Genomic DNA, 24,735 nt, shown 5'->3' with positions numbered 1-24,735 from the left:
CAGGACCAATTATCTCTGTTTTAAAGTTAAAACTTTTCCAAACATAGGCAGTCTTTTCATACTTTCTTTTCTTCCACACAGTCTGTGATCCAGCTGCACTTGGTTACTGGCTATTCCTCACATGCTACATGCCATCTCCTGACTCTGTGCCTTTGATTGACTGTCCATCATCCCTGGAATGTTGTGCTCTTTTACCTTAACCTCTTAGCTTCCCTTCTTTTCACTAATACCTTGCTGAAACTCCACCTAATACAGTAAGACCTTTTCTTATGGCCCTCCTCCCCTAGTCCTCTGCTGCCTAATGCTTTCTCTCCATGATTATTAGATTTTTATCTACTCTATATGTATCTTCTGTGTCCTTCACTATTTACATTTTTTTCTTCTTCAATAGAATGTGAGCTTTTTGAGGGCACAAATAATTCTTTGTCTTTACTTCTATCACCATAGCTTATCACAGAGTAGATCTAAAGTACAGTCTGGATGGTGTGTGGATTCCTTATAGAGTATGACATGCTCCTGTTACCTGGTGATAATACGCTGATTGCTTCAAGCTCATGAACCCTGCAGACACTCTTGACAGAGACCTGTAATACCACCAAATATATATTTGATTACATATAGGAAGATGACCAGAGTACATGCTTAGATACATGCAATTTTTAAAATAATGGAGCATAGAAGTTCATTCAATTTAATAAATAGCAGGCACTATAGTTAAGTTCCATATTTTAGTCCATGAAGAATTAGAGGAAGATCACCAAGAGGACAGAAAAAGAAAAATGTGGGACTAGACACAGGAAGGGAAAGAAAATGATGTTTACTTTATAAATTAATTAAAAATCAAGTTTTTAGTAACTTGATATTAAATAATGCTTACATTTGGGAACCAGCACTTAACAATAAGTATTTTACTTGAAGTATGTATTATTGTAGCCTTTATTTTAAAGGAATATTGAACTATACTTTTAAATTATTGCTATATCTGTCTATGAGTTCAGTTCTAGTGGGCTAGCATGATTTCATCGTTACACAGAATTTCAAAAGAAGAAATTCTGTCTATGAATCCAAATGTGGGAAAGTGCTCGGAATCTTCATAAAACTTTACCTAGTTTCCTGGGGCATGAGCACGTTGAAGGACTTGCCCCTTCAATACCTGCAGCCCATTCCATCATTGACCTTGCAGTATGACAATTCACGGTGGCAAAGGGGAGCATACATTATATATGACCAATCATTTTCATAGAAAAAAATGTTGAAAGGGTGAGATGTTTGGATCACTATTGATTCGCTATATTTTAATTGTGTCTTTTTATTATTAACAATGATTTTTCCTATATCTTCTAAAATTAATGCTGTTGATAATATGAAAATACTATTAGGCGGTGTGTAGGGCTACCATTTTGATGGATTAATTCATTCAGATGTTCTTTTTGACTGATAAATTTTTTTTTTACTAATTGATAATTTCACTGTCTTTGCCAAATCAGTCAGTTCACTGCTGTTTTGTTTTGTTTTGTTTTGTTTTAATAAAACCATAAGAAAATTTTCAAGATTAATGCTTTTTGTTCAACATTGAGTTTGGAGAAAGATCTCTTCATCAGGTTCAGCGGATGATGAGTCTTTGTTCCGTTTTTGTTAGGTGATATTTCCCCTTTGGTCTTCAGAGGTCCGTACCAGAGAAAGGTCTTGTAAGACACAGCAAAATCTAGTTGAAACCAGAAGTTGCCTGTGGGACACAACTTCTGGTTTGAAAAAGAAGTAGTAGTTTGCAGCACGTCTTGATTCTGGACTTGTGTTGGGACGTTGAGTTGGTTGTTGCCGTTGTTGTTTCTTCCTTTGGCAAGGCAAGCTCAGTGGATAAAATCGGAACATTTTGTTTCCATTTCACAGACTCACTGTGTAGAAATGTGTAAAAGCAAGCACCCCAGCGTACGCAGGAGGGCCTGCTAGCATCACAAGTTCTTTGATCTGCTTTTCTAAAAAGAAAGCAACTTGAGATGTCAACAGTCACTTTGACCAAACACATATATAGCATTCACTTAGTTCAGGAGGAAAAGTCAGCACCCTTCTTCAGAGAAAATACAGAGAAATCAAAATCAACAGATAGAGCTTTCAGCTATCTGACATCAGCAGACAGATACGTGTCTGACCATACATACGTATTTACCAGTGAGAGAAGCACCATGTAGATTTTCAAAGCCCAGTGGCTCCTTAGCAGCTTTTCAGAGTCTCATCTGGCCAAAAAAAAACCACTTCCAAGGAATAAGTCCCAAAGTACAACCTCACCTCAGAGTATTTATACATTTTTTCAGAGCCAGAGGGCATCACTACCGTTGAGAACTAGCCTCATTAACGAAAGGTGTGGACCTTCTTACAAACTAATCTTACAAACTAATTATCGTAATGAAACTCACCTTAATGGGTAGGCTGGGTAATGGGTGGGGAAGATCTTTAACTTCATTAGCATTACAAAATCACAGCCTAGTATTATACTTTAAAAATAATTATATTTAATTTGTTTAAAAGTTATGTAGGATTATTTAAAAGTTATATAGGATTTCTATATTTCTGTAGTTCTCTTTCTATAATTCTATATTTCTAGACTGATTGCCCAGTTATGCTAGGAGAAAAACAAAGAATAGACTTAAAGCTGGAAGGACCCTAGAGAGGCCATTTAGTCGTACATTTTACAGATGAGGAAACCGAGGTCAGATGTCAGTGAAGTCATTTTTAACAAAGTCAATTAAATGATTTAGAATTTAAACCCAAGTCTTCTGACTCTCAAGTCATTGCTTTTTTCACATTGTCCCCTCTGTGAAATAAACTTGTTAGACACCTTTGAAAATACATGAATTGAGAGAATGAAGAAGCTTTATGAGATTTATTGGTCAAAAATTGTTTATTTCTTGGTCAAATGTAAATTGTTTCTGTGATACAAAGTACCACATATAGAAAGAAAAAGAAAAGGCCACAATTTGGGGGGGTGGGGGTGGTTAAGCTTCCATCTGGGGAAATAAATTGACTTCATCCAGTCTTTTTAACTGGGCTTACTGTTATATGGACCTGCAGAACAGCTACAATATGGAATCGACCCTAGAGGGTTCTAAGCTATGAGACTGTGTGAACCAAGGGACTCAAGGCAGCTTGTTTTCTGTTTCCTGCAGATTCCTCAGTACAACAGGTAAATCCATCACTTGAGGTCAATGGACATGAGATTTCCATCAAGGAATTACCTTTTTTTTTTTTTTTTGAAAGGAAATCTGTATATTGAGGGATTAAAATTTACTCTAGTCAAAACAGGAAAATAGACTATAAAATGAATATTGGCTAACTAAAAATGTCTGTCAAGAGCATTAGTACAGTAAAGAGATTAATACAGTACTACATATGTGTACATTAAAAATTTTTTTTATATATTTAAGACGTAGAAGTGATTCCATGGCCAAGTATGCAATTTTATTTAATCAAGAATATTGAACATTAATATTCATTCAGAACTTTATTTTACGTGTGCTATAACAATTACTTACATCATTCATTTGGCCGTAATCTATTGCATTAAAATAACTTATCCATTATTTTGTTGAACTTTTTTTATTTCAAATATTGCTTAAGTCTTTTCCTGTTTTTTTCCCTGACTTCCTAACTAGAATATCAGTGGGGCAAGAGATGATAAGACAAAAGACCTTCATTCAGCAGAGGGGGTAGAGGTCCTTTAGGGTAGAATCAAGAATGAATGCATGTTGTAGAGAAGTATATTTTGCCTTGATATAAGGATAAAAATTAGTGACAATTAGAGCTGTTCCATGAAATGAGCTACTTTGAGCTACTATCATTACTCTGAAATTTTATAATTCTGTATCTTTGTATCTTAAACACCATGTAGCATAAAGTGTAAGATTCAATGGAAAAAATGCTGGATTTGGAATCAAAATCTAGGTACGAGGCAGCTAAGGAAGCAATAGGCCCAGAATCTGGAAGACCTGAGTTCATATACTTAGCTGCTTCAGATACTTACCAGCTGTGTGACCCTGGTCAAGTCACATTATTTCTATCTCCCTCAATTTCCTCCCAGGGTTGTTGCAGTGATAAAATGAGATAATATTTGTTAAGTACTTTACAAACCTTGAAGCTCTATATTAATGCTGGCTGTTATTATTAATCTTATTGCTGCTCTTAATTTGTGATATGTAATTGGTGAAACTCTTTAAGGGTTCAATACCTATTTGTTAATTTAATCAATTTTTAATATTGTCAAATTACTCATTAGCATTCATTGTTGCATATTTTCCATAGAATTTTCATGATTTGGTAACCTTTTTGAAGATGTATTTATTACTTAAGAAGTAATGCATTAAAAATATAAGCAGTTAAAGGAAGCAGCACAGTCTGAATTTCTAAAAAATAAAATGTAAAATATAGCTTAGAGCATACTCTTTGAAGTTAGGTCTCTGAATTGGATGCTTTTAGAGTATGTTTTCACTTAATTTGTTAGTATTATAGGAAAACTATGTTAGAACATTTATATAAATTTCCATTTTTCTCCTCCAGTTTCCTGGAAATAGTCCATATTTTAGGAAACAGTCAATATAAGTTATGTTCCAACCCACTGGTGAGGGAAAACTTTCCCTGACCATGAGTTTCTTACATGTTTTTAAGCTCTTTTATTTTCACTATTGTCCTAAAGCCTCACTCCATCTTAACATACTCATCGGTGTCAGTTCCCTCCAGATCACTAAATCTCCAGTAATCATATTCCCAGTAGAATGAAGAAAAAACCCAAGTATCCATTGCATTATCATTAAGCCATTCACAATATTTTTAAAATGTTTATTTTCTGTATGGAGCTGTAATAGCTTCTGAACAGAATGTATTATTATAATCTTCATCTCTAGAATCTGGATATCTAAGTTATTTTTCCAGGGAATCCAAGAAGTTTTGGTGCACTTTAAAATTACTAAAACTTAATTATGTCCTTTCTTCAGCAGCACATACACTGAAATTGGAATGATATAGGTGGCCTTTGCCCAAGAATGACATGCAAATTTGTGAAGCAGTCCATATTTTTCAGCCCTAGTCATACTAGCCACCTACTTGGCCTCAAGGGGTTATTACCCTCTTGAGGCTCAGCCTTCCCTGTCCTCAGACCGAATCATATACCTGGTGACTCCCATAAGTAAAGCAGATTGGGATCTGGGACATGATAGCAACCAGGACTACAAGTAAGAGACCCTTCCCACCCACTTGCAGCCTAAGAAGAAATAATAAGGGATTAAACAGCTTAGTAAGGGATTTTAAACAGCTTTAGTAATTTAAAACTGTTCTAACTTTTGGGACTGTTTTATGACTGAAATGACTGGGATGGAATGTTAATGGTCAGCCATAACCTCTCTCCTGACGTCGGTTTTCACATCGCAAGCTGCCTGTTGGACATCTTGGATGCCCTCTAGACATCTCAAACTCACCATGTCTAAAATTGACCCAGTTATCTTTCCTTCAAAACCTTCCAAATTTCCCTGTTAACATTAAGGGCCCTGACATCCTTTCAGTCACCCAAGCTGACTGCATTTGTCTTCATTCCAAATATCCAGTCTGTGGCCAAATCTGTCATTTCTACTTGCATGACCTCTCTCCTGTAGGTCCCCTTCTTTCCATTCACACAGCCACCATGTTGGTGCAGGCCCTCATTATATCATGCTGATGCTGTTGCAATAGCGTTCTAGTTGTCCTTTCTTCAAGTCCCTCCTGCTCTGCTTCCTCCTTCGTTTAGCCATCAGAGTGATCTTCCTTAAGCACAAGAGTTTTCAGATCATCTCTCCCCTGCCCACACCCCTACCTCCCCCCCCCCCCAATAAGTGTCAGTAGCTCCCAATTAAACTCCAGAATCAAAACCAAAACTCTCTGTTTAGTTTTTAAAGCCCCTTACAACCTGGTCCGTTTCTACCTTTTCAGTCTTCTTTGATTTGACTCCCTTCCACCTACTCTTTGATCCAGTTTCACTGACCCACTTGTCAATTAACTTGATTCACAGCGTTTCATCTTCTAACTCCATGCCTTTTAATTGATCGTCCCCCCTTGCGTATAATGCTGTCCCCCTATTTCTGCCCCCTGGCTTTCTTTGCTTTCTTCAAGATTCAGCTCAGATCCCACATTCTGAAAGAGACCTTTCCTAGTCCCCCCCCACTACTAGTACCTTACCTCTGTGATCATATTAAACATAACAGGAAATGAGTCTTTGCAATACTTAAATTTCTTCTTTTTACCTATTAAAAAAGCTTAAGAGTGATTATCAATGGTAACTGTTGCTCTTTCCCTCCCAGCTTGATTTAGTTATTTTTTCTTTTGCTCCTTAAAGGGGCCATTCCCTGACTACTTCGTAGAGAGGCCTATTCACTGACTGGGCCTTACTTCACTCTAAGTGTGTATCTGGATACGCCTTAGCCTAAAGAGGCCAAGGTCTCCCATTGCATCCTGATGAATCTCTGGTCACTGGATCCAGATGGCTCAGGAGGAGAAAGTGAGGCTGGTGACCTCCCTCCAAACAGTCAAGTGTAAGTCATGTCATCATTTCTCTGTTGTCATGGTCTTCTTCAGAAACAAAGGGCAAACACAACAGCAACCTCTCAACTATGCCACATGTGCCTTGTGTGTATGCAGTTGTTTGCCTTTTGTTTTCTCCTTTAGAATGTGATCTCTTGGCGGCCACGTCTGGCACGATTGTAGTGTTTAATAAATGTTTGTTGTTGTTGATGATGATGATGACAATCATTTTACTGTGAATTTTCAGAAGAAACAGGGTAATATAGTAGAAAGACCATTGAACTTGGAGTCAAAAGACCTTATTGTGAGGATCAATTTATCATTTGACATATAATATAAATACAGCCTTGAACAGGTTTCTTAGCCTTCTTTAAGTTGATTTTTTTCTTTCATGCTCTTTAGAAGTATAGCTTAATATCCTGAGAGGGTAGAAGGGGAGCATACAGGGGGAAATCCAGGTGATAAAATAAAAGTTATCAACAAACATCGATTTTTTTTTAAAAAGAATTTAAGTTTCTTGAGGACAAAGACTGTTGTCGCTTTTGTATTTGTACCCTTAGTACTTGCCAGGACCTAGCACCTGATGCTCTCTCTTCCTCTCTTCTTTCCTTCCCTCCTTTGGTATGCAAAGGAGGGATGCATTTTCAGAAACAGTCATTGTGTTGATTTGTTTTCCTTAACTATTTGTTACAAGCTAATCTGTCTATTAATTTATTTTAGGGAGAGAGTCAGGGGAGGGGTGTAGTAATGGAAATACAGAGAGAAAAGAAAGAAAAGGACATTAATGAATCATTAATATACAGAATTGAGCAGAAGGAAGTTCAGTAAGGGACACAGACAAAGAGGCCAGTGTTGGAACTACTTTATTGTATTAAACATATATTTAAGAAAAACCACATAATTGAGCCTCATATTTTCATATGAAATTTTCTTGTTTTTTTGTGTAAGGAAATGTTCATTTTTCTTGATTTTTGCCAAGGTCAAAATAATAGAAAGAAAACATTTTTTTAAAGAACATATTTGCTCTCTACAAAGTGATCTCTTACTTGCTGAAGCTGACCTTTTCTCAAATCCTATTCCTATTTGGCACCTCTACTGTTTTGCCCCTGTTGACTAATTCCTCCTTGTGTATACTTTCTCCCTTCTTGTTTTCTGTGATACTGTTCTCTTCTCCAACCCCTCTGACCATTCCTCGGACTCTTAAATAAATTAGCATCTATTCTCCCTCCCACTCAGTGGTGTTATACCCTGCCATTTTTATTAGGGCCCTTTTCTCTTCAATTTCCATACTCTCAGTATTTTCACTTCTCGTGGATTCAGTTGTTTTCCTGAGATACGAGGCCAAAACTATTACTTCTCTCTCCTCTATTCCAATCCTGCATGATCAGTTGCTTTCTGAACATCTCCACTTGGGTTTCCCATAGGTATCTCAAATTTATCACATCTGAATAGCTTATCTTTACCTCCTAAAAATACCTCTCTTACACCATCCAGTCAGCAAGGCTCACAATCTCACAATCTTCCTAGATTCTTTTCGTCCATCAAAACTCCCCATTTAATCAGTTGCCAGATTTTGTTGATTTTATTCTCGCACATTTTTGCATATTTTCCTTTTTGTTTATAGACCTACCTCTTCATTACTCATGTGGTCAGCATTCTCATTTGGGCCCACATTGCCTCCTACCTGAACGACCATTATTGCCACCTTATCTTGTCTCCAGTTTCTTTTCCGCATCAGTTTAAAACTGATATTCTTAAAGCACAGATATAACCATGCCACTTCCACACTCAAGTGGCTTCAGTGACTCCTTATTGCCTCGAGGACAAAATGCATGCCATAGCACTTCCACCTCTTAGGATTGCCTCACTCAATTTAAGGCTCACCTAAGAAGTCATCTCCTACACAAGCCCTTTCCTGATTTCCCCACAATCTCCCTCCCAGTTGTTAGTGGTTCTCCTTGTAATGGCCCTTCACAATAAAATAATTTTAACATCGTTCTTAATCTTTTGTCTTTTCCTGTATTAAGTCATGAGCATCTAGTACAAATAAAAATTGTCTTAAGTGCCAGAAGGAGCTTTCTTAGTTTAGATGCAGAGTTGGACAGAAATGAGGCACTTGCAAGTCATTGAACATTTAGCAAAAGGTTTACTACTTTGCCTTAACATAGCAAGTATATGCCATAAAACTATTCCCTTATCTTATTACAGTTTATTGGATTTCCACCTCTCCCTGTAGCTTCCAAAAATCAAACTTTGCTCTTTATCTAGCCATCAGCTCTAATTATTCCGCTCCTCAGCTCTGTCCCAGGCCATCGCCCGTGCACTGACCACACTCATCTGTTGCCATCTTGACTCCTTGGTGAACCACTTCAACTCTATACTGTTATCTTCTCTTGAGTCCCTTGCCACCTTATCATATCACTGTTTGTTCCTTGTAAAGCTTCAGCCTTAGACCCTTCCCATCTTCACTCTTGTGCTACCTAATGAAGGTGGAGAAATCACACAACCACGCTAACTGGGTCCGCTACAAATTTTTATTTTGTAACCCCAGCTAAACCCCCACTGCTGCTATTTAATCCTTTTGTACTTCCCTAATTAGCGCATTATCGCACTCACTATAGTGGCTCTTCCAAACCTTTGCATCCCTTCTCTTACCTCTAGTGAGTGCCTCACCTTGCCTCATATTTTACTGAAAAAAATGAGACCAGTTGCTAAGAGCTTCCTTTTCTCCCCTCCTCCATATATTACATCACCCCATGCTTTCTGATACTATCTTCTTTTTCACATTTGTCTCACATAATGAAGTATCCTTTTTCTTTGCCAGGGCCAACCCCACTACATGTACAAGTGATCTCATTCTATCCTATCTTCTCCAGCAGATTGTCTTTCCTACTATGACCACTCACATTTTGGGTGTCCTCTAATGCTGTTTCCTAGTTCTTTCTTTTTCTCTCTCCCTGCCTACACTTTTGGTAATCTTACCAACTTCTATTCAGTAGAGTTCAATTATCTCTATACTGATGAGTCTGAGATCTAGATTTCTAACCCTCATTTCTCCCCTGAGTTTCGTTCCATCTTTATCAGTGATTCATTAGATATTTCTGACTGTATGTTGTGTAAGCTCCTCAGATTTATCATGTCTAGAAGATAACTTATTATCCTTTTCCCCAAACATGCCATATTCCTATAAACATAGGTTTATAATTTTGAAATCATCCTCAAATCACTACGATCCCTCCCCTCTAAAGAGCTGAGCAATTGTCCATTTTGGTGATTCTTCCCCCAGAAAATCTGCCTTATCTGTGTCTCTCTCTTTGTTCATGTGGATATCACTCTCATTAAGGTGATTTTAGCATCTCTTTATGTAAAGGATCTTCTTTATCTCCTCATAATTGATCTCCCTACCTTAAGTCTCTCCTCTTTTCAATTTATCATCCACACAGATGCTAAAATGGTATTTCCGGAGCATGGTTCTCTGACTGTATTATTCCTCTGATCAAAAATCCGCATTGGTTCTTTATTATCTTAATACCTGTAGTTTAAAATAGAAGTATTTTTCAGTCACACTTATAACTCTACACCATCTGGTTTCTGCCCACCTTTCCAAGCTTGTTATACATTGCTTCTTTTCACACATTCCATGTCTGAGCTATCATTGGGCTGCCTGTTCTTCTGTTTATAACTACATTCCATCTCCTGTTTCATACTTTTGTACTGACTGTCCCCTGTGCCTTTAAAGTACTAACTTTCCTAACCTTTATCCTTAGAATACCTAACTTGGTGGGCAGAGCTCTAGGCCTGGAGTCAGGAAGACTTGAATTCCAATGTGGCCTCAGACACTCATGAGCTGTGTTACCGTGGGCAAGGAAGGCACTTAAGTTCTGTCTGCCTCTACTTCCTCAATTGTAAAATTCGAGTCAGGATAGCACCTACCTCCCAGGTATGTTGTGAAGGTCACTTGAGATAGTATTGGTGAAAGCACTTAGTGCAGTGTCTGGCACATAGTAGCACTTCATAAAGACATGCTTCCTTCCCTTTCCCTGTATAAGGTTCTTCCTGATTTCCCCAGCTACTAATCCTCCCCCCACCCCCTGCCAGTCCCTCAGTTACATCGTATTTATCTTGTATCTGTTTTTTAAGTTAACCTACTTATATTTAATGCTATCTTTTACAGGAAACCTCTTCCAACCCCTCTTAACTCTAGTACCATCCTTCCCTTAATTATTTCCAATTTGTCCTGTGTATTCCTTGTTTGTATGGATCTGTTTACACATTGTTCTCCTCCTCCCTCCCCCCTTTTTGAGCTTGAGGTCCTTGAGGACAGGGGCTGGTTTTTTGTTAGGGTTAGGGTTAGGATTAGTTTATAGTAGGTGCTTAAGAAGTGGCTATTGTGTGGGATGGCTCAGGTCCCTACTTAAATCAATTACTCAGAGGCCTCTCAGAGTGATGACAGAAAGTTTATTTATTCGATTCTCGAGAAGCGGGACAATCCTATACCAGTTCACCTGGAGTAGGAAAGCCGAAGACAAAGAAAAGGCAGTGATTTATATAGACCCTAACGCAGGTCCCTCCTCCCCCACTGACCATTATCCTCATTAGCTGAGAATATGATCTTACATTCTAGACACGAAATCTAACCAATCCCTTTTGAAATGAAGACATTGAGGAATTATGTAAGTTTTACCCAGTCATTGAGACCCTAATACACTACACAGTTTTATATCCTTATATGGAACTATTCTATTCTAAAAATATTGTAACCTTGAGCCTCTACATCTTACCTCACCCCTGGGAGAAGAATTACAATCTGAGAAGTCTTCACTAAACCTATTCTACTCACTGTTGACTAACTGACTGACTTACATGTGTGTGAGTTATTTCTTTTGACAGAATTTATCAAAGCATGCAGACACTGTTTTGTTTTTGTCATGGTATTCCTAGCAACTAACACAACATCTGGAACATAGACATTTAGTGATTTCTTGTATTTCGATCTGTATATATTATTTCTCTTCAGTAGAATATAGGCCTTTTGGGGGGGGAGTGTTCTTTGTATCTTTGGTGCACATATAGATGCAGTTATTCTTCTACTAAAAAATCTTTAGGGTTTCCCTTTTGCCTCTAGAGGAAAATAGAAATTCGTTGTGTTATTTAATTAGACTTCTTTATAATGTGCCTTCCACCTTGCTTTCCAAATTAATTTGTAGTAGTTTGCCTTCACTCTGTTCTAGGCTATCTCTCCTGCTTTACTGTTCCTTGACTCATCAATTCTGTCTCTGTCTCATTGCATTGCAGGACAGAGCTTGCGTTTCTCACCTTGCCTTTTCATATCCTTACCTTTCTTTCAGACTCTGATCAATAATCAGCTCTAATTTCATTGACCCCAATAGTGGTTAATGCTTATTTCCTCTTCGTATTGTCTTGTATCTATCTAGTCTGTGTTGTATTCCCCAAGTAGAATATAAATTCTCGGCTGCCAAAACTCCTATATTATTTTAATCTGTTTCCCCAATCTTATCAAAAGTATGTCATAGGTGTTTAATAAATGTCGGTTAAATTGAAATGAATGAGATCAGAGGTCCTTTCGAACTCTGAGCTGCATAATATCCTGCATAATTAATCTCTTCCTTTCCCTAAAGTATTTGCTTGAAAGGCCACCTTACTTGAAAGAGTCACCCATTTTAGATGGCTTTTCTGACAATAATAAAAGAAAAGTTGCTGACAATTCTTATGTCCATAGAAAAAGCTAAATGAATAAGACTGTTCACCTTTATGGACTATAGTACAACTGTTACTATATGTAGATTGAAATAAATAACCTTAGACTATACAGTAGAATTGTATACAAAAATATTTAATATATTAAATATATGTATCTATCCTTTTAAATACACAAAGTAAGCTAAGTGCCTTTACCCTCTGCTTAATATTATAATTATGTGTTCAAAATAAATTCATAAGTATAACCTAAATGCATACAATAATGGCATATTTAAATATAAAGAATGTAGGACATGTGGTAAAAATTTTTAACTGCTGATTTACATCTAGAAACTAAAAATTGTGTTTTACACTAATAGAGTAAGTTAGAAATTTGAAACATAGTATAGGGAGTTCTTAATACAACTCATGTTTGTGTCAGTCGTTTTACAATGCGGTATAGCTCTAATGAAACTATTTTTCGTTGGAAATATAGGTGACTAACTTTAGACCTTGATGTTTATTATATGGTGTGTTCCAAGGCTCAAAGTTACAATAGCCTATTGGAGTGGGAATCTCAGAAGTACCAAAGCTTAGCTAGCAGGGATGGTCAGAGTAGTTAAGGTCTTTTAAAGATGACACAGACTTGGACATGTTCATAGGCAACAGGAAAAACACTGTTAGGTGAAGAGAGAGGGCACAGTGGAAGAAGCAGACAGATTTGGAGTAGGCCATGAGTTAAATAGGGGAAATATGTAGCGGGTTATGGAGCAGGCTTTTCCTTTGGTGGCCAAGAGTTTAGTGTTCCTTGGATGACAAAGAGTAAGAGAGGCCAAGAGTATGCTAATAACCGCTTTGTAATGGGTCATAGCTGAGTGTCAGTAGATATAAAGAGATCAGCTGAAGAAAGCAGGTGATTAGAAGGTTTAGGTCCCATTCCCTATAACATCCTCTGCCTAGGTCCTCAAGGTCTTGGTATAGGCTTCAGTTGCCTATCATCTTAGTAGATGTTATTGTTGTGTCCCAGGGGACATTGGGAAACCCAAGCAGGAGGTGGTATATCCTGAAATGTCTAGGAGTCTTACCATTAAGTAGGAAATAGATCGTGGAATGAGCAGATACTGATGATATTGCCATTGTGCAGCCTCCAGAAACCAGGCAGAAGGCAAGAGGTGGTATGTCCTGAGGATTGTGGAAGCTGGGCCAGAAGGGAGAAACCAGTATGTCCCAAGGGACCTGTGATCATTTAATTTTTCTTGGGTCCATCCTGTGGTAACAAACATGAGCAAGGGAATCCAGCTGCCTGTCCCTGACTTCTAAAAATCTCTCCCTGAATGTCCCATAGCTATCTTAAAGTTAGAATGCCCAGAACAACAATACCCATCTCTCTGCTGACCATTTTTATTTCTGTAGAAAGAATAACAGCTTCCTTTAGGTTCGTGACCTCAGCGTCTTCCTTGATTCTTCACTCTTCCTCCCTTCCCCTTTCCCCTTTTGTATCCATTAATTGCCAAGGTCTTGTTGATTCTACTCTTCAGCATCTCTTGCATTGATTCCCCTTTTTTCTTTTTTACGGGGACCCCCATGTTTGTTTTGTCACCTCTAAACTGGACTACTGCTATGATTTCCTAAATATCTCTGCTTCTGGTTTCTTCTCTCTGATCCAGCTGATATTCCTAAAGCACAGATCTGACCATGTCATTCCCCTCCTCGGGAAGCTTCAGAGACACACTGTTGACTCCAGGATAAAATATAAACTTGTTTTGTCAGTTTAGGTCCCTTCACTAAACAATTCCAACTTCCCTTTTCAGATTGATTTCACATGAACTTTATCCACCAGCCTACCTCTCTTAATTACTGGTCCTAACATGACATTCCGTCTAACATGTTGGTGCTTTTGCCCATTCTGGCTTCATGCCCTCAGCGCTTCCTTATTTCCTTTGCCTTTGGAGTCCTCTTGTTCCTTTGAAGGTTAGAACTACAAGATCTTTCCTAATCCTCCTAGTTTGGGGGTTTTTTTGCTTACCCTTTCCCATAATTGTTTTGTATTTTTATGTCTATTGTATTTGTTATATTTGTATACACTTGGTTTATTTTTTTCTTCCAGAAAAATGTAGGCTTCTTTAGGAAAAGGACTTCTCATTTTTATGTTTGATCCTCAGTGACTAACATCATGCCAGGCACATTAAGTAGGTACTTAATAAATGCTTAGTTATATTTACAATCTTAAAATGACAAAATAACAGTACAGATAGAATTAATCCATCTACTTTCTTCATATTTTCTTGATTACCCTTACCTTTATATTTGTAGTAATACTTAAATATTATTAGCACATTATACTGTAATTTAATACTTTATGGGTATATATTTAATAATTTTACTTCTAAGTGATACATTATATTATATTACAGACTTAAATGTCACAGACTTATACTGTCATTCAGAACATTACTATAACTAATTTACTTTGAGTTTTAGTGTCCTTTTACAAGACTGTTATAGATTGTTTGGGCTAAATCCTTTTACAATAAAATACCTGAAATGAATTGCATGCCTTTCACTATCATTAAAATGTATTGGAGTTTCTGAATTATAAACTTGCCTTTAGGAACTATGCATATTATCAGGACAACTATACATAATTACAGTGTATAATAAACCACTATCTTTTGGTATTTTATTAACTAAACATTTTTTGGAAGAGGTATAAGATTAACTCATATATGAATTTCAGGTTGTTGTGGTATTTCCAAATCTTAACTTGATCTGTACCATTGGTGCCTTGTTGGATTTGGGGAGTGGGAAGTGGAATTTAGTCTCAAGTCTTTGCTACAATATTTTAATACAGGGATTTTCTAGCTTCCCTCTCACCTTTACCTTTGTCTATATCTATAAAATGCCCCACATGTATCACTTGTGTAACTTAGTGATTTAGTTGGAAAGGATTTATTATGTCTCCTATAGGCCCCGTCTACAGAAGAAAAGGGATAGATAAAGACATAAACTAGTCTTAGTGGTTTCCTTGTGCCATAACTTATTACAAGTAGTAAACAAGAACTTCATGTGGCAAGGGATGTAAATTATTCTCCTCATCCTATCAAATGGTCAAAAACAAAGAAAGAGGACCTCTTGCTAGAGTAAATAAGATAAGAAAATATAATCAGATTAGAATTATTTTTTTATTTCTAGTTCTTAAGAATTTATAGCTAGTAGTCCTTCAGGAGGGCCACTTGGTTCTTCTCAATACTATAGTGTGCTCCAGTAGAAAAAGCTCAGGTTCTGAAACCAGAAGACCTGGATCCACCTTATGCTTACTACCTGTGTGACCTAGGACTAGTTACTTAACCTCTGGGTTAAAGGAATGAATAATAATGATGAAAAATATTTATCACACTGTTAGAACAGATGAATTCTGAAGTCCCTTCCACTAGATCTGTAATCCTGTGAACACTACAGGAAACCAAACCTCCAAAATTCTATTTCCTTAAGAACAGGTTCCCTTTGTGGTAGATTTCTTAGAATTTTTTATTACAGCAAAACTTCTTTTCAAATTATTTTGTTTCTTGTGGAGTTTGCTTTAATGAGCTTTTTTTCCCCTATGTTGGAGGATGACATTTGGCTGACATTTTAATAATTAAAACAATTTTTGTAGGCATTACTCTCTGTACATGACACTGTGGCCCAAAAGAATTATGATCCTGTTTTACCTCCTATGCCTGATGATATTGATGATGAAGAAGATTCAGTAAAAATCATCAGACTGGTCAAAAACAGAGAACCACTGGTAAGTTTATCACATTCTTACTCAGGATTTATTCGTGAGATATAAACAGAGCACATGGAGAAGTCAGCTTTGAAGGTAGTGGGGGTTTTCCCATTTTAACTTTTGCAGTGTTGTGTTTTCTTTAGAACTATGTAATTCAAAATAAACAGTCATAATTCACATTTCTGTACTGCTTCAAAGGTTACAAAACATTTTGAGATCAATGGTGTAAGTTGTGTTGTTCCCAATTTTATTGATGAAGAAACAGACTCAGGAAGCTTATATGACTTCCTCTGGGCCACTCAGTTAAGAAGCTTGAAAAGGGCACTGGAACTCTAGGAATCTCTGCATTCCTAGAGACATGTCCTTTTCCTTTAGACTAAAACCAGTCACTTATATTGATGATTGTGATTTTAGAAAATCAACTTAAATGAGATGACATCCATATCATTGTCATTTGATGTCACCAATTAGATTAATCTTTTTTAATGTTACTGAGTTTAGCATTTTTAAAAATATGTTATATTTTGTTATGGATTTTACTATAAGCTTAAGAACTACAGAGTTTTGAAAGGTCTGGAAAGTAGTAAAAAAATATGTACGAATCAGCAGTAAGAGATAGAATAGGGTTAAAAGATAAGTTAGTGAGTAGAAATAATTGATTATTTTTTATTAGGGACATGGTTAGGATTTGAGAAATATTAGATAAAGATATTAAGAAAATTTAAACTAGTAGGATTAAATTAAAAGTTGTTAGCAAATTATAAAATTAATTCTTAACCTCTTATTAACTTAGAAAATATATGATTTAAAACCAGTTTTAAGCAAATGGCCTCAAATGAAGATGGTATTAATATAGAAAATTATATATTAATAGACTTATCACTGGCTATGGATTTAAACTGCCAAATCTGTGACCCAGTTCCAAAATTTGATAAAAGGCACAGAGATTTATTTAAACATTTAAGAAAGTACCATAGATGTAAACTGACTTTTACTGCGTTGGATTCAGGTAATACTTTGTAATACTAAGGGATACAGAAAGCATCAAGGAAACAGATACATACTCTTACCTTGCAACTTAAGAGAGCCTGTGATTTCAAATGTACCTGTACTCACTGCACATTTATATATGTCCCTGTCAAACTCTGTCTCTCTCCTTGCCCACTCAAGAGGAGCCATAGGTAGCTTGGGGAAGTTATCATTTACAATCCAGCCATCTAATGCTAGAACAGGCAAACTATCAAACTATGATAGGTATTCAGAAGAAACTAAAAAGAAAGTCAGAATTTCAAGACCAAAAATAAATACAAATGGTGATGTAATTGTTGAAATTGAAATAACTGGAAATGAAGCATGTAAATAGGAAATTAATAGCAGTACTTCAAATTATAAAGCACTACCTAGTCATTCCATTCGTCCATGTTTTTTAACCACATTGCAGAATGAGTAGGCTAAAACTTTTAATTGCTGTAAAAGTGGACTGAATTTTCAGATCATCTTAATACATTTTATCAAAGAGTGAAAAAGAATTTTAAATATAATTTGGGCCATATTTAACACAGAAGAAATTTCCCCATTGCAGAAACTGTATAGAGCTAATCACCCATAGGAGGGTAACTAATGAGAGGTCTTCAGTATGCCATATTCACACAGTAACATTATATGAATATTTTAAAAAACTATTCCAGCCCTATGCCACCCCTTCTGTAGTTATGTATACTTTAATTTGGAAGCATGACATTCCTACTGACTCAAGGAACCTATTCTATGATCCGTTACCCCAATTCAGATTTGGAATTGATTAAAACAGTGCCAGGACTGGACAGCATTAATTACTGGATCCTAAAAAAGGTCAGTCCAGAAGGATCCATTTTAATTAGTATTTTTAATATGTCACATAAGAACAATTATGTCCCAACAGTCATCCACAACTATTTTAACTTACAGAAAAGGTGAAAGGACCCTCCCCTCCAGTCGGAGGCCCATATCCCTGGGTAACACCACGTCTTAGTCTAACAGACACATCAATAGATGTATAAGAAATGGATGCATCAGCAGAAATCCAAAGGACTTCCTGCCTGTTGGCAGCAGCAGTGAGCATCACTTCTTATTCCAGTCCATTTTGGATGAAAGCAAACATAAAAGGAAAGTGTGTAGGGTGGCCAAAACAGTATGATAAGCACTAAAAAGAGTCAGTTTGCACAAAGAGGCAATAATAAGTGTTATAAAAAGACTCTCCTGGCACAGCATGACACATACCCACACTAGAGATGGCCTTCCAATAGACATTAACATCCAGGCAGGAATGAGGCAGGGTTGTCATCTTAGCTCAGTAATTTTTATTGGCACTGGAACTGATAATATATGCCCCAACAAGTACAAATTTAGAGTGTAATTTGTACAATGGGAAATTAATGTCCTAGCATACATGGGTGATTTGGCCACAGTTACTGACACCCCCTGGTTACCTAACTGAAAATGCTAGTTGCCATGTGGACAGAACTGCACTTTAAGAGAACCAAATATGTGTCCTTGTTCATTGATGACTGGAAGAAGAGGTACTCCCCATATCATTCCAAATACATAATCAGGGAGTCTCAGTGATGACTGAGGAAAACACCTGTTCTTATCTTGGAATCCCCATTCAGGATTCCACACTACAAATTTTGCCAAGGATGTGATAGCTAATTTGACTACAGACTTAGACCTTGTGGACAAGTCTAAATTGGCTCCTTTGAGGAAAATGCTTTCATTTTATCCCATATCCATTCCATCCTAAGAATAACGTGGTCCCCAAGAGAACCTTCAAACTCTTGGACAGAACAGTTCAGAAAGACACCAAGATATGATTATACCTTTCCCAGAAAGTCAGTATTGAGCCCTCACCTTCCCCCTGTAAAACAGGAAAGATGAATCTGCTACCGCAAGTTGTAGCAGCAGATACATTAGGTGACTTATGGCATGAAACTTCTGGCATCAACCCATCTAGGTGATCGTCCTGTTCTTTTAGTGATATGATGAGGAACAGAATTAAACCTGAACCCTCAGCCAGAGGATCTGGCCACTTATTCAAATGACTTTATGGAAAGAAAATTCAAATGTAAGGTTGCAGTAGCTTCTCATCTGGTTCTGGCCACAGATAGCCTCCTGATGATTGCCAGTTAAATTCTCAATTGAGTGTCTTGGCTTTATCGTTGAATGATGTCTGTTGGCCCTAGAGAAGTAAAGGAGTACAGAGGAATTTGAGATATGTACTAAGATATTATTTTAAACAACTAGTCAGCGAATCAGAATTGCCAACCTGCAAATTGGGCAAAAGATCATTCCTTCAAAAAAAAAAAAAAATTGAGGCCACAGCCATTGAAGTAATGGAAAATACTTTACCCTGATTTCATTACTCAAGAAAAAATAGTTTTAAAATATTCTTAATTATTAAAAATAACACTTGTTAGTGCATATTAAGTAAAATTATATCAACGGGGAAACTTTATTCCTTCGTTTTTAATTGACATGGAAGAACATTTGTGTTTGTATGCTAATAAATTAGTTTTCAAAAAACTTAAAACCAAAAGTTTATCCTAATTGAGCAATTTAGATCATGACCTACATGATCAGATTCTTAAATGTACCATCTTTTTGTTGTGGTTGACCTTTTTTTTTAAGGAACAGTATTTATTGTTGTTTTTTTTTTAGCCCAGTCTCCACTGAATTTTCTTTTTAGTATGAAATTGACAGACATCCAAAAAGGATGAACAAAGAATAGAAAAAGAGGATTAAAGGTTACACTATGAACTTCTTTGTACAGAAGCTTTGTGTATTTTTTTAAAAGTGTATAGAAAATCTAACAAAAGTTACAAAACTGCACTGTTCATCTGTGTCACCTTCTAAACTTCCTTGATTTTCTGCTTTGTATCTTTTTTTAATGTTTCATCAATGACCTTTTTTTTAAAAAAAATAATTTCTTTTCAATTTTGTACAGTCACTTCCATAGGTCTTACATTTTCTCGCCGTTCCTCCTCCCTCCCTTCCTGAGACAACATGCAATTTTATACTCATGTTCTATACGTACCTTCTTATTAAACACATTTTCACATTAGTCACGTTGCATAGAATTAAAACGATAATGGGAGAAACCATGAATAAAGACAAAACATAACACAAGAGAAAATATTCTGCTTCATTCTGCGTTCCTGTTCCATAGTTCTTTCTCTGGAAGTGGATGGCATTTTGCCTCAAGAGTCCTTTGGGAATGTTTTAGGTTCTTGTATTGCTGTGAAGGGCTTAGTCTACAGAGACAGTCCTCGCACACTGTGGGTGTTACTGTGAACAGCGTTCACTTGGTTTTGCTCATTTTACTCAGCATCAGTTCATATAAGTCCTTCCAGGCCTCTGAAGTCTCCCTGTTCATCATTTCTTATAGCACAGTAGTATTCCATTGCATTCATATACCACAACTTGTTCAACCATTCCCCAACTGATGGGCATCACCTCGAGTTCCAGTTCTTGGCCACCACAAAGAGAACTGCTATAAATATTTTTGTACATGTGAGACCTTTTCCCATTTTTATGATCTCTTTGGGATACAGCCCTGGAAGCAGTATCACAGGGTCAAAGGGTATGCACATTTTTGTAACCCTTTAGGCATCCAAATTGTTCTCCAGATTGGTTGGATCAGCTCACAGCTCCACCAACAATGAATTAGTGTTCCAACTCTTCTACATCTTCTCCTAACATTTATCATCTTCCTGTTTTGTCATGTTAGCCAATCTGATAGGTGTGATGTGGTATCAGAGTTATTTTGATTTGCATTTCTCTAATCAGTAGTGATTTAGAGCATTTTTTCATATGATTATAGATAGCTTTAATTTCTTCCTCTGAAAACTGCCTGTTCGATATATCCTTTGACTATTTATCAATTGGGGAATGGCTTGTATTCTTGTACATTTGACTCAGTTCTCTATATATTTTAGAAATGAGGCTTTGGTCACAGACACTAGTTGCAAAAAATCTTTCCCAGTTTTCTACTTTCCTCCTAATCTTGGTTGCATTGGGTTTATCTGTGCAAAACCTTTTCAATTTAATGTAATTAAAATGATCCATTTTGTATTTCATAATGTTCTCTATCTCGTTTGGTCATAAATTACTCCATTTTCCATAAATCTGATGGATACACTATTCCTTGCTCCCCCAATTTGTTTATAGTATCAGTCTTTATACCTAGATCGTGTACCCATTTGGACTTTATGCTTGAGTATGGTGTCAGGCATTGGTCTGTGCCCAGTTTCTGCCACACTGTTATCCAATTTTCCCTGCAGTTTTTGTTGAAGAGAGAGTTCCTATCCCAGAAGCTGGGGTCCTTGGCTTTATTAAACAGTAGACTGCTATATTCATTGACTACTGTTTTGAGTAACTAACCTATTCCACTGGTCTTATCCCTCTATTTCTTAGCCAGTACCAAGTGGTTTTGATGATTGCTGCTTTATAATACAATTTGATATCTGGTAGGAGTAAGCCACCTTTCCTAGCATTTCTTTTCATTAGTTCCCTTGATGTTCTGGACCTTTTGTTCTTCCAGATGAATTTTGATATTATTTTTTCTAGCTCTAGAAAATAATTTTCTGGTAGTTTGATTGGTGTAACACTGAATAAGTAAATTAATTTAGGTAGAATTGTCATTTATATTATATTAGCTGAATTTTTCATTATCATCTTTGTCCTACCAACTCTGCCCTCATAACAAGCAAAATAAATTTATATAGACTGAAAATGTCTATTATTTCTTTGAAGTAATGGTTGATCAATGCATTGATCAGAGTTGTTAAGTTCTTTTAAAGTTATATTACAACTTTTAGTAATTATATATTTTTCTGGTTTTGCTTATTTCATTCTACAGCAATTCATATAAATTCTCCCAGGTTTCTCTGAATCTTTCTGTCTTGCTATTTCATATAGAACAATAATATAGCATGACATTGGTATACTTTAATTTGCCATTCCCCATTAATTTCACATGCTTCTATAAATTCTTGTCTTTTAGCCATTTTTACAGGGCCATGAGAAGATACCAGAGATACAAAGTGGCTATGTTATAATTAGTTTTTAAAAATCTAGATCATATTTTGATGTTTCATTCTGGTCCTTTTCTTTAGTTTAGCTTCTTGCTAAATCTGAGGTCCACTGCTTTGGGTAAATAAAGCTCCCAGTGGCTACAAAGAAAGTCTATGTGAATTCATTCACATTTTGAACTAGCTCTCCCATCTCTCTCTTCAACACATATCATTCACTTAGGGGAAAAAGTCAGTACTTTGAACTTCAGAGAAATCAAAATCAACAGACAGTGCTGCCAACTGCCTGACATTAAGCAATACATACATCACAGATCACCAAACAGATAACTGTCTGACCATACATACATAGTTACTAGAGAGAGAAGCACCAACATCTGGGTTTTCAAAACCGAAGTCTCCTTAGTGGCTGCCTAGAGTCTTGTCCTGCCAAAAAAAATACTTCTAATCAGTAAGCCCCCAAAGTAAAACCTCACCTCAGAGTCTTTATACATTTTTCAGATCCAGATGGCATCACAACCCTTGAGAACCGGTGCCTTATTAGCAAAAGGTGTGGGCCTTCCTACAAATCTTCCCAGACCCATTAATGGGTAGGGAAGATCTTCTTTAATCACACTGTTCAATCAGAGGCACTTGATTATACTAAAACAAAAAATGTATTATCAATACACTCCCCCATTTTTATAGCTGATTAACAGGATAAAGAAGTTAAGGGACTTGCCCTAGGGACATACACTGGTTAATGGCAGAACTGAGCCTAGAGTCCACGTCTCCTGAACCTTTTAGACACCCACGATTGAAATGATTTAAATGGAATCTGAAGAAAAGTATTTTAAAACTTATTGGCAATTTCCGATTGCATGTTCATGGTCTGCTGTAGCACAGAAGTACAAAGCGATCCTATTTGGAGTATTTGAGGCAAATTTTAATCTTGCCTTTCATTTTATGTAAGTTTTCTATTTTGCTGTATTTTTTTGCAGAAAGATAAAAGATTCGTGACTATATCAAAAGTAGAGGTTAAACTTCTTATTCGTTGAACTTCACCTCTTGTGTAAACTCGACTATAAAATTGCTGACACTGAGGACTTCTGTATTTCTCTGAGCTGAGCACATAATTTAGTACTCAGTTGATATTTATTGATTAGTCAAAAGTTAGACTTTCACTGAACATCAGAATTATAAGGAATCTCAGAAGCCATCTACGCACGTACTATCTTACTACAATAGTAAGCCTACCTTTGCTTGAAAAACTCCAAAGAGGGGGAAACCACTGTCTCACTCACTTTTGGATATCTCTGAATGTTAGGAATTTTTTCCTTATTTTAAACCTAAATAAACTTATTTCCAACTTTTACCCATTGGTGCTAGATCTGCACTCTGATAGAGTAGGTTAGATGCTTTTTAAATATATATTTTTGGTATATTTTATTTTTATATCACCTAAGTTTCCCCCATATGATTCCCTCTCACTCTCCTAGAAAGCCCTTTTTTATCACAAAGAACTTTTTAAGAGAAAGAAACTGAAAAAAATTAGTAAAACATTCATAAATTTAAAAGTTTGACATAGCATGCAGTGTTACACATCTCTGTCCTCCCTGCCCCAGCAAAGGAATGTGGTGAGGTGTCTTCTCATATTGTCTTTGAAACTGTGTTTCTGTATAATTTTGAAATTTCATTTTCAGTTGTTTATTAATAGTTGTTCATTTACATTGTTGTGATCTTTTATGTTGTTTTCTTGACTCTGCTTGCTTCACTTTGCATCAGTTCATGTCATTTCTGTGCTTCTTTGTATTTAATATGTTTGTAATTAAGTACTGGGTATTTAGTACTTAGGGTACTGTAATTTAGTACTGGGTGTACAGAGGAAGAGAGAGGACAGTTACTACTTTAAAGGAGTTCATAATCTAATGGGGAGACAATATGAAAGCAACTATGTATGTATAAGCTTTACAGGATTATTATTATACAGGATTAATTGACGGTAATCAACAGATGGAAAGCATTAGCATTAAGGGGATTTGGGAAAGGCTTTTTGTAGAAAATGGAGTTTTCCTGGAAAGACTGATACAAAGGTAAGTGAACAGAATGAGGAGAACATGATACATTGTAACAGCATTGTAGTTCAATGAAGAGCTGGGTGTGGTTTAGCTATTGCTGACTGTCTCAGGGAGGGGGCAGAGGAAGAAAGGAAGAATAGAATTTGTAACTCAAAACGTTTTTAAAAGAGTTCTTCTAAAAATTGTTTTAACATGTAACTGGGTGAAAATAAAATATATTAAAAGAAAGAATGGGTTTTTTTGGCCAGTATTTGAAGAAAGCCAGAAGGTAGAAATAAGGAGGAAGAGAACTCTTAAGTGTGGGACACTTGCTGCTGTCACTTGATTACAGAGTACGTGTGGCTGAACAGTGTAAGGACCTGGAAAAGGGGAGGGTATGTGAATGGCCTCAAGCGACAGAAGATATTGTGGGGTTTGTTTCTAAAGGTGGCCCCTAGAAGGACGTGGCCCAGTCAGACCTGGGCTTTGTGCAGAATAGGCTGGAGTGGGGAGATGCGGGGGCTAGGGCCAGTTGAAATGCCTTTGCAGTAGTCCAAGCCCGGAATGGTGAGGACCTGCAATAGGGTCATGACAGCAGAAGAGGAGAAGAGAAAGTGTGTATTGA

At 36.6% G+C, this 24,735-nt stretch overlaps 1 protein-coding gene across 5 annotated transcripts in view; it reads left to right on the top strand.

Annotated features, from left to right (window-relative positions):
* The window catches only part of MPP7 (MAGUK p55 scaffold protein 7), a 287,051-nt gene that overhangs the window by 163,292 nt on the left and 99,024 nt on the right, over positions 1–24,735 (top strand). For 4 of the 5 annotated variants that reach the window (XM_072651829.1, XM_072651826.1, XM_072651828.1 and 1 more), the window contains one exon: positions 15,896–16,027. The exons of the other annotated variant lie outside the window; for it this stretch is intronic. In XM_072651829.1, coding sequence (XP_072507930.1) covers positions 15,896–16,027 — 132 coding nt within the window. The remainder of the gene's footprint in view (positions 1–15,895; positions 16,028–24,735) is intronic. 5 annotated transcript variants of the gene reach the window in all.

The sequence above is a fragment of the Notamacropus eugenii genome, chromosome 3 (genome assembly GCF_028372415.1).
Source record: "Notamacropus eugenii isolate mMacEug1 chromosome 3, mMacEug1.pri_v2, whole genome shotgun sequence".
Classification (NCBI taxonomy): Eukaryota; Metazoa; Chordata; class Mammalia; order Diprotodontia; family Macropodidae; genus Notamacropus; species Notamacropus eugenii.
The sequence above is the reverse complement of the archived record's forward strand: the minus strand, read 5'-3'. Positions and strand labels throughout refer to the sequence as shown.